Here is a 20,486-nt window from a genome sequence, read left to right on the forward strand (position 1 = left end):
CACAAAGTGACTTCATACCTGAACTAGTCCTTAAAAAGTGGGTTTTGGAAATTTTCTTAAAGATTTTAAGAATTGCTTCTAAACTTCTAAGCCTTGTAACTTCCTAAAAAAAAAAAAAAAAAAAATTTCCAAAATGATGCCAACATAAAGTAGACATATGGGGAATGTTATGTAATAACTATTTTATGAGGTATCACTTTCTGTTTTAGAAGCAGAGAAATTGAAATTTAGAAAATTGCTAATTTTTTAATTTTTTGGGTAATTTTGGGATTTTTTCATAAATAAAGGTGATATATATTGACTCAAATTTATGACTGTCATGAAGTACAATGTGTCACGAGAAAACAATCTCGGAATGGCTTGGATAAGTAAAAGTGTTCCAAAGTTATTACCACATAAAGTGACGCATGTCAGATTTGTAAATTTTGACCTGGACACTGGGGGCATCAATGACCTTTGGTCATGAAAGGGTTAAGGAACAACCTTCTTATATTTGAGTATATCGTTCTACCAAGTATAAAACCTGTCTGATCTTAATTTATTACTACTTTAATAACCTTCGACAGCCTATCAGCCAAAACCTTTGCCAGAATTTTAACATCCGTGTTTAGGAGAGATATTGGCCTGTATGACCCGGGATCTAATTGTTCTTTCCCCTTTTTTGGGATTAATGTGATAATTGCCTTTTTCATGGAATCCGGTAGATCACCTAGTCTTTGGACCTCATTCAGTGTTATTTTTAACTCTGGTACTAACACCTGAGAAAAGGTTTTATATATTTCGAAGGGGAGCCCATCTCCACCTGGTGCTTTTTCAGATTTTACCTTCCCCAGAGGCTCGTTTATTTCCACCACCGATATTTATTTTTCTAAATATTCTTTTTGGGCCTGGGATATCTCTCTGAAAGCAATCTGATCTAAGTATAGGTCTAGATCTTGTTTTGAATATTGTACCCTGGACTTATTAAACAGAAACACTTTTTTAATACCTTCCGATGTGCTAATTATTTCGCCCATTTTATCTCTAATCGTGCCAATCCAGGATTTCCCCTCTTTGATTTCTTACTATACTTGCTCGAATTTTACCAACCTTTTCACCCTCTGAGGCTGACCTGATCCCTTGAAAAAGTAGTTCTTTCCTACTTCTATCTAGTTGGTGTATTTTTAACTTTTTCTGTTCTTCCTCCCAAACTCTCTTATTACAATCAGTAGGGTACCTTATGCATGCTATTCTTGCTTCTTGTAGTTTTTTTTTCCAATGCATTGCCACTTTCTTTAGTATTTTTTTTTTCCAGTGGTTCACCTTTTTAAACAGCAATCCTCTCAAATATGCTTTGGCAGTGTCCCAGACAATTAGCCTACTAGCAGAGTTGTTATTTTCCTTAATTTTTTTTTTCAATTCTTCAATTATACTCTCTTTATCAGGGATCAGTGGTAACCAATGGGAATTAAACTTAAACAATGGCAAAATATTATTTTTATTCAGATCTAATTCGATTACCATTGCACTATGATCTGATAGGGCCATGGGTATATACTTTGGTGAAGGAGGGGAGGGGAAAGGGAGGAGAAAAAGAGCAAAGAAAGTGGGAGAGAGGGAGAGGAGTGAGTTAAAATGCCACCTAAGAAAAAGGAGGAACAGCGCGGCCCTACAGGGGGCAGCGCTAGGAGATCAGTAACAGGGTTGGAGGGTGGGTCCAAACAACAGGGTTTAAATAAATTTTTCGTTCCAAACTCGCCTGGGTCCAGATCCCCACAAAAAGAAAAAACTACAGATGTTGGGCCTCATGGTTCGAGGGGAACCTCGGCGATATTTACAGAAACAGATGCAAAAATGATGAAGGACATGTTGTAATGGGTAATATAGTGACGCAGCTCGGGGCAGTGCAAATGGATGTCAGTATAATAAGGGATGAGATGGAGAAAGTAAGGCAGCGTTTACATGAGATGGAGAAAAGGATCCCCGTTTTGGAACATTCTGTTCAGAATTTAGAGAAGGAGGTGGTACTTTTTAAAACAGATGAATGGCAAGAGGGAACAAAAATTAATCAATCAAGAAGATCCAATATAAGATGTGTAGGGATCCCAGAGCGTGCAGAGGGGGATAATTGTACTGAATTTATGGAGAAATGGATAAGGGAGAATTGTAAAGAGGGTACTCTCTCCCCCCTGTTCGCTATTGAAAGAGCACACAGGGTCCCCATAAAAAATAGGGTCCCAGGGGATTATCCCAGACCGATACTGGTGAGATGTCTATTAGCTAAGGACCGCGATATAATAATATCTGATGCCAGAAATTCAGAAAAATATCAGATACAGGGTGTAAAGATCAGATTTTTTTCCAGATTACTCAGCTAACACTAATGCCCAAAGAAGAGAGTTTATAACTGTAAAAGAAAGACTAAGGGAGGCAGGCTTACTTTTTCTGGCAAAATTAAGGGTGGAATATAAAGGAAAGTGTTTTTTTTCCAGACTCCGAAAGAGGTTAGCAAGTGGGCGGACGGGGAGGGCCTTTGAGGCTGGGGGTGGCAGAGGGGAAAGGAGTCTTTATGCTAGGTTATGGAGTCGTCCCGACTGCTGGCCAGCAGAGGGGGGGGGGCTATTTAGAGTGGGGGGGGGGTATTTATGGGATGAGGGAGAGGGGACGTGTGTTTTTTGTTTTTTTGTTTTGTTTTTGTTTTGCTCTTCCCTCTCTGCTAGATGGTTAGGATCCTTTTGTTAAATGTGAGAGGTCTGCGAGAGAGAGTTAAGACTGTTTCCCAACCAGTGTGCCTCCAGCTGTTGCAAAACTACAACTCCCAGCATGCCCGGACAGCCTTTGGTTGTGCGGGCATGCTGGGAGTTGTAGTTTTGCAACAGCTGGAGGCACACTGGTTGGGAAACACTGAGTTAAGAGATACGCTATCCTTAAGTGGATGAAGAGGTTCTTGCCAGTCATCATCTGTCTTCAAGAGACACACCTGGATAAGGAATCATTAAGGTGGTTGGAGAGGAGATGGATGGTGGAAGGACACCATTCCGTATATACAGGTCCTTCTAAAAAAATTAGCATATTGTGATAAAGTTCATTATTTTCTGTAATGTACTGATAAACATTAGACTTTCATATATTTTGGATTCATTACACACAACTGAAGTAGTTCAAGCCTTTTATTGTTTTAATATTGATGATTTTGGCATACAGCTCATGAAAACCCAAAATTCCTATCTAAAAAAATTAGCATATTTCATCCGACCAATAAAAGAAAAGTGTTTTTAATACAAAAAAAGTCAACCTTCAAATAATTATGTTCAGTTATGCACTCAATACTTGGTCGGGAATCCTTTTGCAGAAATGACTGCTTCAATGCGGCGTGGCATTGAGGCAATCATCCTGTGGCACTGCTGAGGTGTTATGGAGGCCCAGGATGCTTCGATAGCGGCCTTAAGATCATCCAGAGTGTTGGGTCTTGCATCTCTCAACTTTCTCTTCCCAATATCCCACAGATTCTCTATGGGGTTCAGGTCAGGAGAGTTGGCAGGCCAATTGAGCACAGTAATACCATGGTCAGTAAACCATTTACCAGTGGTTTTGGCACTGTGAGCAGGTGCCAGGTCATGCTGAAAAATGAAATCTTCATCTCTATAAAGCTTTTCAGCAGATGGAAGCATGAAGTGCTCCAAAATCTCCTGATAGCTAGCTGCATTGACCCTGCCCTTGATAAAACACAGTGGACCAACACCAGCAGCTGACATGGCACCCCAGACTATCACTGACTGTGGGTACTTGACACTGGACTTCAGGCATTTTGGCATTTCCCTCTCCCCAGTCTTCCTCCAGACTCTGGCACCTTGATTTCCGAATGACATACAAAATTTGCTTTCATCCGAAAAAAGTACTTTGGACCACTGAGCAACAGTCCAGTGCTGCTTCTCTGTAGCCCAGGTCAGGCGCTTCTGCCGCTGTTTCTGGTTCAAAAGTGGCTTGACCTGGGGAATGCGGCACCTGTAGCCCATTTCCTGCACACGCCTGTACACGGTGGCTCTGGATGTTTCTACTCCAGACTCAGTCCACTGCTTCCGCAGGTCCCCCAAGGTCTGGAATCGGTCCTTCTCCACAATCTTCCTCAGGGTCCGGTCACTTCCCACTGAGGTGCCTTGATACAGCACTCTGGGAACAGCCTATTCGTTCAGAAATTTCTTTCTGTGTCTTACCCTCTTGCTTGAGGGTGTCAATGATGGCCTTCTGGACAGCAGTCAGGTCGGCAGTCTTACCCATGATTGCGGTTTTGAGTAATGAACCAGGCTGGGAGTTTTTAAAAGCCTCAGGAATCTTTTGCAGGTGTTTAGAGTTAATTAGTTGATTCAGATGATTGGGTTAATAGCTCGTTTAGAGAACCTTTTCATGATATGCTAATTTTTTTAGATAGGAATTTGGGGTTTTCATGAGCTGTATGCCAAAATCATCAATATTAAAACAATAAAAGGCTTGAACTACTTCAGTTGTGTGTAATGAATCTAAAATATATGAAAGTCTAATGTTTATCAATACATTACAGAAAATAATGAACTTTATCACAATATGCTAATATTTTGAGAAGGACCTGTATTACTTTTTCTAGAGGGGTCTCAATTTAGATACATAATAAGATTAAATTTGAGTGTGTGGCATGTGAGGCCGATGACTATGGCAGGTACCTTTTTCTACACTGTAACATGGAAGGGATCAAAACCGTAATTGCTAATATATACATTCCACCACCATATAAGCCAGATGTCTTGTATCAATTGCACAGATTTATGTTGAATAGACAGGAATGTATAATGATTGCGATAGGAGATTATAATGCGGTAATGGATCCACTCAGGGATAGAACGTCTAGCAGAGGGGGAAGAGCACAAAATGTAGATTTCCTTAAACTAGCCCAGGAATTTAATTGGGTTGATGTTTGGCGTTTTCAGAACCCGGACGAAACCATGTACTCCTGTTATTCTAAGGCTACTTTCACACTAGCGTTCGATCGGATCCGTTCTGAACGGATCCGCTCATATTAATGCAGACAGTGGCTCCGTTCAGAACGGATCCGTCTGCATTAGAACTTAGAAAAATTTTCTAAGGATCCGTTCAGACTTTACATTGAAAGTCAATGGGGGACGGATCCGCTTAAAGATTGAGCCATATGGTTTCATCTTCAAGCGGATCCGTCCCCATTGATTTACATTGTAAGTCGGAATGGATCCACTCGCCTCCGCACGGCCAGGCGGACACCCGAACGCCGCTCACTGAGCGGAGCGGAGGCTGAGCGCTGGCAGACGGATGCATTCTCAGTGGATCCGCCTCCACTGAGAATGCATTAGGGCCAGACGGCTGCGTTCAGGGCCGCTTGTGAGCCCCTTCAAACGGAGCTCACGAGCGGACACCTGAACGCAGTGTGAAAGTAGCCTAAAACACACCAAACTTGGTCAAGAATAGATATGGTCCTGGGAAACAAAAATTTTATGTCCCAAAATAGGACTAAGAAATTCTTTTTACTGTGCCTTTATAGTAGCTATTAAACATGTATTTTGACAAAAGTATTTAATTTGTTTTATGCAAGAAGGTTTTTTTATTTTTATCCATAGTTATATTTTTGGGCTCATCTACTCAGTTCACTTGAAAGTAATTTAACTTCATATACAAAAAAAAGGGTCTACTTACCTAATACTCCTTGTCCCTGCACTGGGCAACAGTAGTTGTTTTACAATTACTTTTAGCAGTTCAGAAGTTTACTATGGTGCTTGAACTTTATTTTTATTTTTGTGTGTGAACTTCAGGATTTTTCTATATTTCTGCAAAAATTTGATCTAAAAGTACGTCAGATTTACACACAAGTCCTAAAAGTAGATAAAGATAACCAAATCAAACAAATGAGCCGAAAGTATTAGACTTGGTCATATATTTGAGTGGCAAAATTATGCTTACACTATCTGGTGTGACCTCCTTGTGCAGCAATAGATGCAACTACATTTCCTGTAATTGTTTATTAGTCCTGCACATTGGCTTAGAGGAATTTTTAACCTATTCCTCCATACAAAACATCTTCATCTCTGTTATGTTGTGGGTTTCCTCCCATGAACTGCTCGCTTCAGTTCCTTCCAAAACATTTTTGTTGGATTCAGTTCAGGACTTGGCCATTCCAAAACTTTAACTTTATTCTTCTTCAACAGATATTTGGTAGAAAGACTTGTGTGGTTAGGGTCACTGTCTTGCTGCATGACGCACATTCTCTTCATATTCCACTCACCAACAGATCTCCTGACATTTTCCTTTAGAATTTATACCAAAATGCATTGTGTTGTGCCTTTTCATAGGTAAATGCATTGATATTCAATTCATTCTAGTCAAGATGAATGTTCATTGCCTTTAAGAGCCATGCTCGACTATAGTTACAATTTTGTATGTCTTGAGTAGGCCAAATTAAGGTCGTACAAAGGTTTCTGCTTTTTAGTGTTATTCTTCTCATGAATGTACCAGTCTGAGAAGAGGCCTCCTTGTCTACTTTTAAATTTATGACTGGAGATAAAGATAAGCTCTATGCAGCTGGTGATAATTACCTATACAATTAGGCATTTATTAAGGAAGCAAAATATATAATATTCATGTATTCATTTAATGAGCCTTAGTCCTTAGCATAAGACAATCAGTAGGATATATATATATATATATATATATATATATATATATATATATATGTATATATTATACTGTTATATGTTATGAAGACCTGGATCCAGTATTTTATATCCTATGTCTCATTAGCATTACCGCATTATAATCTCCTATCACAATCTTTGTCTCTAACAATTATTCACCTCTTTGGTATGACAGGAGGTACTGATATCTCTGTGAGAAAACAAGGAGATTCAAGTTATTTATGATGCATAAATAAACAGTGTGAGAAACATTCAGAGAGACGCCTAGAGGCCTGTCTCTAATTGCTACAAATGTCAGAATTAATCCCTATAGCTTTGAATTAAAGCTTTTAAGGTCAAAATGTATAGAATATGTTTATTCAGACTTACATAAGTTAACCCTTTATACTATGATGCAAATAGCTTACACAGCATTGCCACCTAGGTATGAGTAGGTGACATTGCAACAGTAGCAAAAGTGCATTATGGGTAAGGTTATGATGTCATTTCTTATCAATAGTCACACCCATCCGACAATGATTGGAAAGTTCCAAACTAGGAAGGTGTGTCTAACTGATAAGTTTGTGATCATAAACCATACACAGGGGGGAGACGACACACACAAACACAGACCTACAAGAAAGGGAGGAGAAGGAGACAAGTTGAGCTCTCTAGAGGTGTCTATCAGGATGAAAGCCATGGTTACATGCGCTATGATGGACCACCCAGCTTTCCTAGGAGCAGAAGTGAGATTTCTACTAGGACTTGGTAAGAGACACAGAAAATGATATTTCATTTTATTAAGACTAATTTGATAGTGTGGGTGAGATTATACCATCTAGATTGGCGAATAAATAAATAATTTAATCATCTCCATATTAAGATGTAGTCTTAGGATATTGTGAGGCTTCATTCTACTTGCAGAAGAATCTAGACTCATAATTTAGCAAAGCATAAAATGATTGCTTAGAGATATAGATATATTGATAGAACATTCTTCGCCAAGCTAAGTGATGGATTCCCACAGGAAAGACTTATTTCAAGTCCTTCCCATTTAAGATATGATCTAGCAATGATCCTAGATCCCTGTTATTTGTCTTAATGGTCTTACCAAAGTTATATGTGTGAAAATAGTCCAGGATGGGGCGGAAGGATACAGTTATCTCTTCTAAGCTATATCTTTGAATGGATTTGCCCATGCCTGAAGTCATGCGATGTGTAGTTGGTTAGAGGGGGGGGGGGGAATGTATTTAGCATTCCATATTGATGTCTAGGATTAGACATGCCCATCCTGATATCATGAGGTTTTCTCTGAACAGAAGTAATATATAAAACTTATGTTCCTACTTTGATATCCTAACCTAATAATAAAGTATCTGCCGACTCTAAGGCTGGGTTCACACTTGAGCGTATTTGATATGCGCGTTTAACGCGCGTTTTATGCATGTTTTTTGTGCGCGTTTTTGCCCATAGTCAACGCGCGTATTACGCACGTTTGTGTGATTGACGGCAGTGTTGTCCAATGAAAATACAGCCCTGTCTATATTAAAGGTGTCTAATGAGAGAGAAATGCAGGTGGGAAATTTCATGTGTGTTGGGAGAGTGGATTGTTTGCAGTCATGGAATTCTCCAGAAGGCGACCAATTGCGGCAATTGTTGCATCTTGGTCAGGCTAGACATTTGCCTCTCACTAGGATTTATTGCCTGTTGCTATGTGCCAAACGCGCGTTCTAACACGCGTTTTCTGGTCATAAACGCGCAAAAGAACACATTTGCGCGTTCCTATGCAATCCTATGGCCGCAAACGCGCGACAAAACGCCCCAAAGAAGCTCAAGAACTTTTTTGAGCGTAGGGCGTTTTTCAGCGCGTAAAACACTCAAGTGAGAACCAGGGCCATAAGGAAGCATTGGTTTTCATGTGTTGAGCGTTTTACAGCGCGTTTGAACGCGCTGTAAAACGCTCAAGTGTGAACCCAGCCTTAAGGTTCACATACTTTTGCCACTCACAGACATGAGATATTGAATCATTTGAGTAAGTCTAATATGTTTGACTCTTTGACTTTTTAATTTAGTTGTCTATTTTTAGGACTTGTATTAAAATGTTATGAACTTTTAGGTCAGATTTATGCAGAAGCATAGACAGTTTGAAAAGTTCACAAACTTTCAAGAAACACTGTTACCAGCATTTAAAGGAAATGTTTCATGTATTTTAACTTTATTAATACATTTTTTTTGTAATAGTTGAAGATAGCGATTTGTTTTATTATTTCTATTGGAGGCTCACACTTCTTGCAATTTCTATAGGTGTGTATACTTCATTGCAACTACAATGAATGGGTATTAGTTGACAGACATGTCATAGACTTTTAAGGACCCCATACACCTTAAACTATTGTTGGCTGAACCAGCTATTTTGTAATGTAATCTAATCTGTATGGTGAAATTCCGACTTTCCTCCGATCGGCAAGGGAAAACGATAATATGTTTTGAATCCCAGTACCCAATCTTTTTATTCTCCTGGGACACGCATACAATCGGCTGAACAGATTGTGTATTGTTGCTATCCTACCTTATCTAGGACCCCAGGAGATTATTACAGCCCCAAACATCCAAAGATAATGTAATGACTCTTCATTCTGTGCTATATACGCAAAGCTGACAGGTCAACTACATAAAACAGGAATAGCTTATTGTGTCTGCTCTAGTGGCTGGTGTGAAAACTGGAATACATTTTCATGTGTATAGTCACATAAAAAAGTTAATAAAATAAAAAATAAGTTCTAAAGATTAGAATTTACTGATAAATTTCCTTTCTCATAGAAGTGGAGACCTGGGTGACAGATTGCTCACCAAGAGCGTGGCGTTAAGATTCTGTATGGACTCTTCTGGTGATAAAGCTTGTTGCTAAGTAGCCACCATGGGGGGCACCAGTTTCCATTCCAGCTTCCTCTAGGAGATGATGACAGCGGCAGTTCATTTGTATGGCATGTGGTTCAAACAAGCCACTGTATTGATCAGTTGGTGTTTATTCCCATTTAGGTCCTCTTTTAATATCCCTAAAACCTGGATCCTATGAGGAGGAAGACAAGCTGCTTGCTAAAGAACCAAAGAAAATGTTTGAAGTAAAGCTTCCTACAAAGACTTTATGGGAAATAGAATACAAAACAGAAATCATAAGGGAAGACAGAGGGAAGAGGAGAATCGCAGCAAAATCTGAAGATACTAGAAATTCACTAATCTCCAATGGATTCGACTTATTTGAATGTCCACCACCCAAGAATGAGAATGAGGTATGGTATATGTGGACGTAAGAATGGCTACCATTATTTTTAACAGTGGCTCAAAGGGGTATGCTGGTAAGAACAAATTATCATCTTATCACCGCTTAATTGGTGAGGGTCCAACTGCAAGAACCTCCACAGATTGCTAGAGCAGTGGTCTCTCGTCCGCCGTTTGAGTGGAGTGATGGTTGAGCATACACTTTGCCACTCTATCCAAAATCTATGGGACTAGTGAAGATGGCCAAGTACAGCTGATTCAGAGGTTGGTCCCCCACCATCAATAAAGTTATGGAATATTTTAGCCATATGCCATCACTTTGAGATGGAAACACCCTTTTAATGTACACGCGCTACCATTTGGTGATTCAAATTCATTTATTCTTGCAGTGTTTATGTATAGGAAACCTTCGATAAAGAATAGTTAATAATTTGATGATTTTTTATTTTTTTTTGTGTTTACAAACCATTTTAGTTAAAATATAAGTGGTTTGCAGAGGGTGAAGGAGCGCATCGGCAGCCTGATGCCGTGCCGAGGCTGTCCAATGCCTTGCACGGCATCGGGACTTGCCTTCTACGGGTGCCCAGGAGATCCAGCCTCAGGTGCATCTCCTAGGCAACCTGTTGGGGTATTACTGTGTTATACACTAACAGGCAATGCATTACAATACAAATGTATTGTAATGCATTGCAGAGGGGATCAGACACCCAGAAGTTGAAGTGCCAGAGTGGGACAGAAATAAAGTTAAAAAAAAAAAAAAAAGTTTAAAGTGTTTTCAATAAAAAAAATAATTAAGTTTAAAGTTAAAAAAAGGAAAAATGCTCCTTTCCCCTACTTTTATAATAAAAAAAATGGAAGGAAAAGAACACATATATTGGGTATAGCCGCGTCTGTAACGACCGGCTTTATAAATATATCACACGATCAACCCCGTCCGATAGACACCATAAAAATAATTTATATAAAAACTGTGTAAAAAAAAATAAAAAATAAAAATAAAAATTTTTGGCACTTTACATCACTAAAAGTGCAACACCAGGCAATAAAAAAGGCATATGCCCCCAAAAATAGAACCAATCTAGCAGTCACCTCATCCCGCAAAAAATTAGCTCCTACATAGGACAATAGCCCATAAATCTATGGCTCTCAGACTATGGAGGCACTAAAACATGATTTATTTATTTTCAAAAATGTTGAATGTAAAAAAAAACAAAAAAGTATACATATTGGGTATCGCCGCGGCCGTAACAACCTGCTTTATAAAAATACCACATGACCTATCCCCTCAGGTGAACACTGTAAAAAAAAAAAAGTGTCAAAAAAGCCATTTTACACCTTACATCACAAAATGTGTAATAGCAAGCAATCAAAAATTCATACGCACCTCAAAATTGTACCACTCAGTCATCTCATCCCACAAAAATTATATCCTACCTAAGACAATCGCCCAAAAAATAAAAATATGGCTCTTAGAATGGAGACACTAAAACATGATTTTTTATTTTTTTTTTGTTTCAAAAATGATTTTAGTGTATAAAACCTAAATTTAAAAAAAGTATACATATTGGGTATTGCCGTGTCAGTAACGACCTGCTCTATAAAATATCACATGATTTAACCCCTCAGATGAACAACGTAAAAAAATCTAATACAAATTGTATCAAAAAGCCATTTGGTCACTTTACATCACTAAAAGTGTAATAGCAAACGATCAAAAAGTTATACGCACCCCAAAATAGTGCCAATCGAACCATTACCTGAACCCGCAAAAATGATACCCTACCTAAGACAATTGCCCAAAAAAATAAAAAATAAAACTATGGCTCTTAGAATGAAGACACTAAAACATGATTTATTTTTTTTTGTTTAAAAAATGCTGTTATTGTGTAACACTTAAATAAATAAATAAAAACGTATACATATTAGGTATTGCCACGTCTGTAACAACCTGCTCTATAAAAATATCACAAGACCTAACCCCTCAGGTGAACACTGTAAAAAAAAAAAAAAAAAAAAAAGCATTTTTTTGTCACCTTACATCACAAAAAGTGTAATACCAAGCGATCAAAAAGTCATATGCACCCTAAAATAGTACCAATAAAAAATAAGGCTATCAGAATATGGAGACACTAAAAAATCATATTTGGTATTGTCGCATACGTAACAACCTGCTCTATAAAAATAGCTCATGATCTAACCTGTCAGATGAACGTTGTAAATAACAAAAAATAAAAACGGTGCCAAAACAGCTATTTTTTTTTTTTGCTACCTTGCCTCACAAAAAGTGTAATATAGAGGAACCAAAAATCATATGTACCCTAAAATAGTACCAACAAAACTGCCACTTTATCCCGTAGTTTCCAAAATTGGGTCCCTTTTTTGGAGTTTCTACTCAGGGGTCTTCAAATGTGACATGGCAAGTTAAAATTATCCCAGTGAAATCTATCCTCCAAAAACCATATGGCGTTCCTTTCCTTCTGCACCCTGCCGTGTGCCCGTACAGCAGTTTACGACCATAAATATTGTTTTGTTTGGCTGTTAACCTTTGCTTTGTTAGCGGATTTTTTTTTATTAAATGGAAAATCTGCCAAAAAAGTGAAATTCAGAAATTTCATCTCCATTTTCCATTAATTCTTGTGGAACACCTAAAGGGTTAACAACATTTGTAAAATCAGTTTTGAATACCTTCAGGGGTTTACTTTCTAAAATGGGGTCATTTTTGGGTGGTTTCTATTATGTAAGCCTCACAAAGTGACTTCAGACCTGAACTGGTCCTTAAAAAGTGGCTTTTGGAAATTTTCAGAAAAATTTCAAGATTTGCTTCTAAACTTCTATGCCTTCTTACGTCCCCAAAAAATTAAATGGCATTCACGAAATTATCCAAACAAGAAGTAGACATATTGGAAATGTAAAGTAATAACTATTATATGAGATATCACTATCTGTTTTAAAAGCGGACAAATTGAAATTTGGAAAGTTGCGAATTTTTCAATGTTTTTTTTTTAATTTGGTATTTATTTTTTTATAAATTAAAAATGAAATATTTTGATTCAATTTTACCACTGTCATGAAGTACAATATGTGACGAGAAAACAATCTCAGAACGGCCTGGATAAGTAAAAGCGTTTTAAAGTTATCACCACATAGTGTCACTTGTCAGATTTGCAAAAATCTGTCTGGTCCTTAAGGGGTTAACGTATCGAACACTTTAGAATAATGACTTATTTTTTAGAATCTATTTTATTTAAGAATTTAATTGTTTTACTAAACAAATAGGTACCTGAAATTCTGGGTATCAGTTTTGCACTTGTACACTGCTGACATGTCGATGGTTTACGGATTCCACTGTACTGCTGGAATAGAGGCAGCAGCAAGCGCTGTGCTAGCAGGAGCACACATTGCTGCTCTTGTCTCTGCCTGCTCCACTCACCTAAATTCTGGCATAGCATATATCTGTGCAGGGTCTCCTGCACCAATGTGCTGTGCAGAGCTCTTTCCTGAGAGTAACATGCACAGGCAGGAGCAGTGATATGTACTTCTGCCAGTACAGCATTTGCTGCAGCCTATATTCCAGCAGTACAGTGGAATCCATACATATGTACACAATTGACATGGCAGCAGTGTTCAAGTGTACTGATTCCGAAGTGCGATTGACAGTAAGATCCATAAATAAAGTTTACAAAAATGAATTTATGGGCATTTGGAATATTTTAAATGAACTTGTCTAAAGAGTTAGTTACCCTTTAAATATAGGGTCCTTAAGTATCAGACAGTAATCCATTGTTTAGTTTACTTCTGCTGTGATAGGAAGATGTTATCCACTAGTAGGTGTAGAATTGGGATAACGGTGTGACAGCTCTATTGTTATCTTGATAGGCCTAGATAAATATGCCACAGAAGAGAATTGCACTTATTGATGTAATGTGTGATGCCCTAACTTTCACTTGCCAGACCTTTCATCTCTGGTGAGAGTGAATGGTCTGACTAGTCAAAGTCAAGTGTGACTGTTGGTTGTGCTAAAAGCCTAAACAAAGGAGGAAGTTAAAGAGCCATGACGGGAAGTAGAATACATGGATACAAGGCTCAAAAAATCCAGAAAACCATCCACCTGTTTTTTTGTACTTTAACATGTGAGTAAAATGTAATGATGGTAGTTTGCCTGTAATATTAACTTACCGTAGTCTACACAATATTTTACTTGTTAAACCAGATTCCACTTGTCAGTCATTTTAAAGGCTATAAGGTAGGTTCTTCTAATCACTCAGCTTGCATACGCATGTACAGAGAAATGCTATGGACAACACAACACTGTCTTAAAAAAGCTTTTAAAGGAGTTTTCCAGGTTCAGGGCTGAACCTGGGTATAAGCTGTTCTTCTTTTTTTTATTTTTATTTTTTATATAGACTACATATTAGTGGAGCATAGGAGCATTTCCTTTCTCCGGTCCCTAGTCGTGCTGCATCGTACAACACAAGGCTCTGTTTCTTTTGTGCCAGTGACGTACTGGGCTTCACATCACTATGCTAAGTGGAGCCTTCCACCTAGCAGGTAGCCCGGTGACATCTGCCGGAGGCTGTTTTGGATATGGGTACTATGCAAAGGAGCATAGTACGTCACTGGCAAAAAACAAAGAGAGCCTTGCCCTATGCAATGCAGCCCGACAAGGGGGAGCATCTGAGCTAATATGTAGTCTATAAATAAAGAACAGCCCTAAATCGGGAAAACTCCTTTAAAGGGGTTGTCCGGGTTCAGAGCTGAACCCGGACATACCCTTATTTTCACCCCGGCAGCCCCCCTGAGCCTAGCATCGGAGCATCTCATGCTCCGATGCGCTCCCGTGCCCTGCGCTAGATCGCGCTGGGCACAGGCTCTGTTCTTTTTAATAACACACTGCCGGGCGGTAACTTCCGCCCAGCAGTGTGTTCGGTGACGTCACCGGCTCTGAGGGGCGGGCTTTAGCTCTGCCCTAGCCGTTTTACTGGCTAGGGCAGAGCCAAATCCCGCCCATCAGTGCCGGTGACGTCACCGGGGTTCCTGTCAGCCCCATGGAGAGCCTGGTATGTCACCGGAACTCTGAAAAATGCCTTTGCCCTGCGCGATTTAGCGCAGGGCAAAGGAGAGCATCGGAGCATGAACTGCTCCGATGCTCATGTCGGGAGGCTGCCGGGGTGAAAATGGAGGGCTGTCCAGGTTCAGCTCTGAACCTGGACAACCCCTTTAAGCATGAGGTGCGATTGGCTAGTTAATACTGAAGCACCATGCAAGTAGTGCACCAGTATCTTTCTACTTTGTGTTACATGTATGACCATTGTGACTGATCATGAGGAAGGATTAAACCGTTACAGTGCTCATAGTATTATTTATCTTTTATTTTTTGCAGTTGTTGAAGATGTTTTACAAGCAGCAGGAGGAAATCCGCAGATTACGTGATCAGTTGAGCCAAAGGGATATTCAGATTCTGCAACTCGAATTAGAAATCAAGAATGTTCGAAACAGCACAGTGTATTGATGCTACACAACATACAACCTAGAGAATGTAACTCGGCAGAATGCCTCCAAAAAAGCCATTAAAATCCATTTATCTTTATGTGAAAAGAGAAAGAAATCACTGACACACATGTAGCAATGCTACAGGGTGCACATAATATTTATGACTTTTTGCTTATGTTTTTAATATTATATAAAATACAATCATAGCTGGTCAACCCTAGAGGGACACAGAGTCTATTCATCATGTTAGAGAAATACAAAGCCTAACTATGCAGTGGTGCATATTCATGACAGCCTTATCAAGTCAATTGCTGAATATGGGTAGAGGTCCTTTATCTGTGACAAGAGAACCAGTGTTGAATAGACTTCCTATGCTTTTATTTCATGTTGTCCTTGCATAACTAAACCCATCATCAAAGACATAATCATAGGGAAGATAGATTGTGATCTCCATTTGGGACAGTGAGTGATGATGATGCTTGTAAAGCGCAGCAGAATATGTCCTCGCTATATATGTGAGTAAAATAAATGTGTGGCAAATATGTCAAGATGAAAGCCTCTTCTCTAACCTGCAGCTCTCATGACATGTCTACTTCATAAATACATACATTCCTCATAAAATAATAATGGGGCATCTTTTCTTAAAACTCAGCATTGTGGTATTCCTTTTTTATTCCTCCTAAATGTATGAATACATGTTATTACTCTTGTCAAATGGATGTTTCCCTACACAGTCTGCACGGATTGAATAACCTGTATAGGGATACATGCCATTGACAAGGACAACTGTAGCAGACAGTTGTCCATTTATTCGTACATTTCCAGGAGAAATAAGCGAGGAACAGCATGATGCAGAGTTGTAAGCAAAAGTAATCCAGAATTGTTAGAGACAGACATGTCAGGAGAGACAAACGGTCCTCCTTAAGGGTCCAGTCACACAATCGTATTTTTTGTCTGCATCCAATTTGTATTTTTTGCAGATCAGATGTGGACACTCATTTTAAATGGGGCCACAAAATATGCGGACAACAAATCAGTATGTCCCTCAAAAAAGATAGAACATGTTCTATTATTGTCTGTTTTGCAAACAAGAATAGGCATATCTAACATAGGGCACAAAATGGGAGACACACATGGCCGGTATCTGTGTTTTTCAGAACCGCAATTTGCAGACCACAAAACTGATACGGTCATGTGAATGGACCCTAAAAGTGAGAGTCTGGAAATAGTCAAGATTTTTAGTGTCCTGAATCTGTTCACATGATGTCTTCTGTGTTTTGTTCCTGATGAATACCTCCATCCTTGGCTATTCCTTTGCTTTGTCCTTATTTGTTTTTTTTTCAGCATCGTCCAGGTACTAAAATATAACTCCTGAAATAATAAATATTCGCATCCCGCTACCTTTCAAATTGTGAACTAACCACTTATTTTCTAGGCTATGTATATCCCGCTTTTAGATAAACAATATATCGCTTACAGTTTTGAAATCAGCCATAGCAAGCTGTATTTTGGTGACTCGTAGGACAACAGCTAACAGAACAGTTTTGCATCAATGTTATCATGGTGACAAATATCTGCTGCTGTACTTTGTGAATATCTTCCAGGGTAGGAATAGTTTATAGTCATGTATATACAATGCATTCAGAAATTCTTCACACCCTTTCACTTTTTTCACATTTTGTTATGTTGCTGCCTTGTGCTGGAAAAAAAAAGTTCCCTTTCTCAGGACTTCTTTGAAGCACCTTTGGCAGTGATTACAGCCTCCAGTCTTCTTGTGTATGACGCCACAAGGTTTGCACACCTGGTTTGGGGTTTTTCTTCCATTCTTCTCTGCAGATCCTCTCAAGCTCTGTCAGATTGTATGGGGACTATTGGTGGACAGCTATTTTCAGGTCTTTCTAGAGATGTTCAATTGGGTTCAAGTCAGTGCTCTGGCTTGGCCACTCAAGGACATGCATAGAGTTGTCCGTAAGCCATTCCTGTGTTGTCTTGGCTATGTGCTTAGGGTCCTTGTCTGGCTGGAAGATAAACTTTCAGCCCAGTTTAAGGTCCAGAGCACTCTGGATCAGGTTTTCATTAACCATATCTTTGTACTTTGCTCCTTTCAGCTTTCCCTCAACTCTTACCAGTCTCCCTGTCCCAGCTGCTGAAAAGCCCCCTCATAGCATGAGGCTGCCACCACCATGCTTCACTGTAGGGATGGTATTGGACAGTTCCTGGTTTCTTCCAGACATGACTCTTAGGATTGAGGCCAAAAAGTTCAATCTTGGTTTCACAGGAGTGAATATAGAAGAGAGTGGAAGGATTGGTCTTTAGTTTATACTTTTTTCCTTTTGGGTTCACTTCTGACTACTTTCACACCAGCGTTTTCCCTTTCCGCTTTTGAGATCCATCATAGGTCAATGGAGACAGAGCCGTTTTCTCCGACACAAAAGAAAACTGATCCGGCGCCCATTGACTTACAATAGTTTAGAGACGGATCAGTCATTGTTATGTTAAAGATAATACAACCAGATCCACTCATAACGGATGCAGACGGCTGTGTTATCATGACAGAAGCGTTTTTCCTGATCCATGACGGAACCAGCAAAAACGCTGGTGTGAAAGTAGCCTTAGGCTGAATGTGTTTTTCCTAATTTCAGTTAAATACCATGGGTTATGGGGGAGATCAGCATCTCCTCCCACAGCACAGCCATATCCATTTTCCAGAATGCCACCTATGATGTTAGTTATCATATATATTTTGAATTCATTTTGTGATCAACTAGAAACCTCTTCCTGCTCCCAAAGAACTGAATTTAAGAATTATAACTGTGTAAATTCTACCATGCCTTAAATGCCCCTTGCGGGTTTGAAAAATCATTGATATTCTGCTTATACAATCTTAAATCTTCCAATTTTATTACATTTGTTTATTACTACTTTACTACCTTCTCGGTTGCACCCAAGTATTTTAACAGAATTTGCTTCTATCTGTAAACTGGTTTGTAATTTATTGATTTTATTAATTGACTGAAATTGTTGAAATCAGAAGTGCCTAAAAATATGTCTAAAAAGAAGGCAGGGAGGTGTTTTACAATGACATCTGACTAATCAGGAATATAGACCTCTTACATGTGTAATAGAGTGAGACAGACAACTTATGTCTAAAGATTAAAGCTGACAAGAAGTAGCCTTTCAGATCAAGGCTAATGAGTGAATTGAATGGTTGCCATGGGCATTAATGCTGTCCTGTCTGCACTAGTACTTGTTCACAAGTCTCACTGTTTCTTAATTACCGTGTAAGTTGGTGACATATATTTCAGAAAATATGAAAAACATTTTAGAGTTTTCTTTTGCATGATAAGGATGCATGATATGCACAGTTGTGCATAAAGGTTTGGATGTAAGCCAGTTTTTATTTTACCTGATAACAGAATTATATTAATTGCTGTCTTCTGTAGAATTCAGACTAGAACAGTGGGTTGGAGGGTCACATGTTGTGAAAGCTATGCAGTACACTCAGTCTGTAAATTTCCTAAACTTTTAAATGGTAGCCTGCACTGCACTTCAGAATGGCTGCCTCCGAGTTGCTAGTTCTAACTTCTGATGCCTTGTACAGATGCTCTCTTTTTTCATTGTTCAAAATGAATCCTTGCTTGATAAAATGAAAAAAAAAGTATATTCACGTAAAAAGTTTATAATAAAGCATGATCTACGGTCTTTCTATAAAGAAGATTATTTTCCTGTAGAATATTATATTTAAATTATTCTTAATCCATATGAAATGTGTATTTTGTAAGATTCACCACTACTGAATTACCCAATACATTATTATGTAGAATTTTTTATTTTATTTTTTTGTTTAAATGATGTTATGTGCTGGCATGTATTAATTACTTGAAAATGAAATTTTTCATTGTTTACCATGTAAGCTTTCAAGGAACAAACAATTAGCATTTGACTGTTTTAGAATACTTCTATATAAATGCAATTACACAAATGTATGTTTTGAATATTTGTGAATATGCAGACCTTCTTTTCTTCAGTTTTTAGGCCTTTCAAAATCACATTTTTAGTTTCAAGTTTGTTAAACTGTCTTATTTGTACACAAAGTATAATAAAATAGATTTTTGTGAATAATGTACTGTATGATCTTTAATTTCAATGGCATTCTTTGGCAGTTTTTCCTATTTTTATGTGCAGATTTAATTTCTCCCATGTATTTTTTATTTTTTTTGTAAAAGATAAAATCATAACTTATAAATAAAGCATGATCTTCAGTGTCCTAAAAATATTCATGAGACTTAAACTTTCCAGGGTATGTGTGTGAACATTTTTTTTTTTTTTTTTTTTTTAACCATATTATCCATTCAGTTATATTCTAGACTCTGTTCAGACTTTGGCTTAACCCCATCCCGGCATCCACCGTACATGTGCGGCGCAGTGGGAAGTGGCTTCCCGACAGCTGACGTACATGTACGGCGCACTGATCTGGTAGGTGCAGAAACTGCGCCTGCTCAATCAGCGGCAGGTGAAAGCACCGATGCTGACTATTTTAACCCCTCCTGTGCCTTGGTCAACGCTGATCATTGCATGTACGGGGTACCCATCAAGACCCCATTCTGCAATGACTAGGACCCAATGGCGGCTGCCATGCCAGCCCAATACCTTCCACAGGCATCAGAGCCTGCCAGCTACGGAAGCTTATGAGTATGAAAGTACCCTTTCCCCTCATGAAGCCATATACAATAAGATAAATATCTCTTTATTGTGCATCACCGCATCCGTAATGACCGGCTCTATAAAAATATTGCGTGGTCTTACCTCATCAGATGAACGCTGTAAAATAAAAACTGCGCCAAAGTAGCCATTTTTTTATCACTTTCTTACAAAACGTGTAGTAGCGAGCAATCAAAAAGTACTATGTACCCTAAAATGGTACCTCTGAAAACCTCACCTCATCCTACAAAAAATGGGATGAGGTGATTGAAAGAAATTGGCAACACAAACAACTTTGTTTAATATTTTGAGATTTCAAAAAAGAAAAAAAAAAGACACATTACATATCGCCCTGTCCTTAACGAC

The 20,486-nt window shown here is 38.6% G+C and overlaps 1 protein-coding gene across 2 annotated transcripts in view; it reads left to right on the top strand.

Moving 5' to 3' along the window:
• CORO2A (coronin 2A) overlaps positions 1–19,594 on the top strand; it is a 192,696-nt gene extending 173,102 nt beyond the window's left edge. For both annotated transcript variants that reach the window (XM_044271266.1, XM_044271271.1), the window contains 2 exons: positions 9,690–9,940; positions 15,310–19,594. In XM_044271266.1, coding sequence (XP_044127201.1) covers positions 9,690–9,940; positions 15,310–15,438 — 380 coding nt within the window. In that variant the 3' untranslated portion in view covers positions 15,439–19,594. The remainder of the gene's footprint in view (positions 1–9,689; positions 9,941–15,309) is intronic.
• Positions 19,595–20,486: the final 892 nt, after the last annotated feature.

Source organism: Bufo gargarizans, chromosome 1 (assembly GCF_014858855.1).
Source record: "Bufo gargarizans isolate SCDJY-AF-19 chromosome 1, ASM1485885v1, whole genome shotgun sequence".
Classification (NCBI taxonomy): Eukaryota; Metazoa; Chordata; class Amphibia; order Anura; family Bufonidae; genus Bufo; species Bufo gargarizans.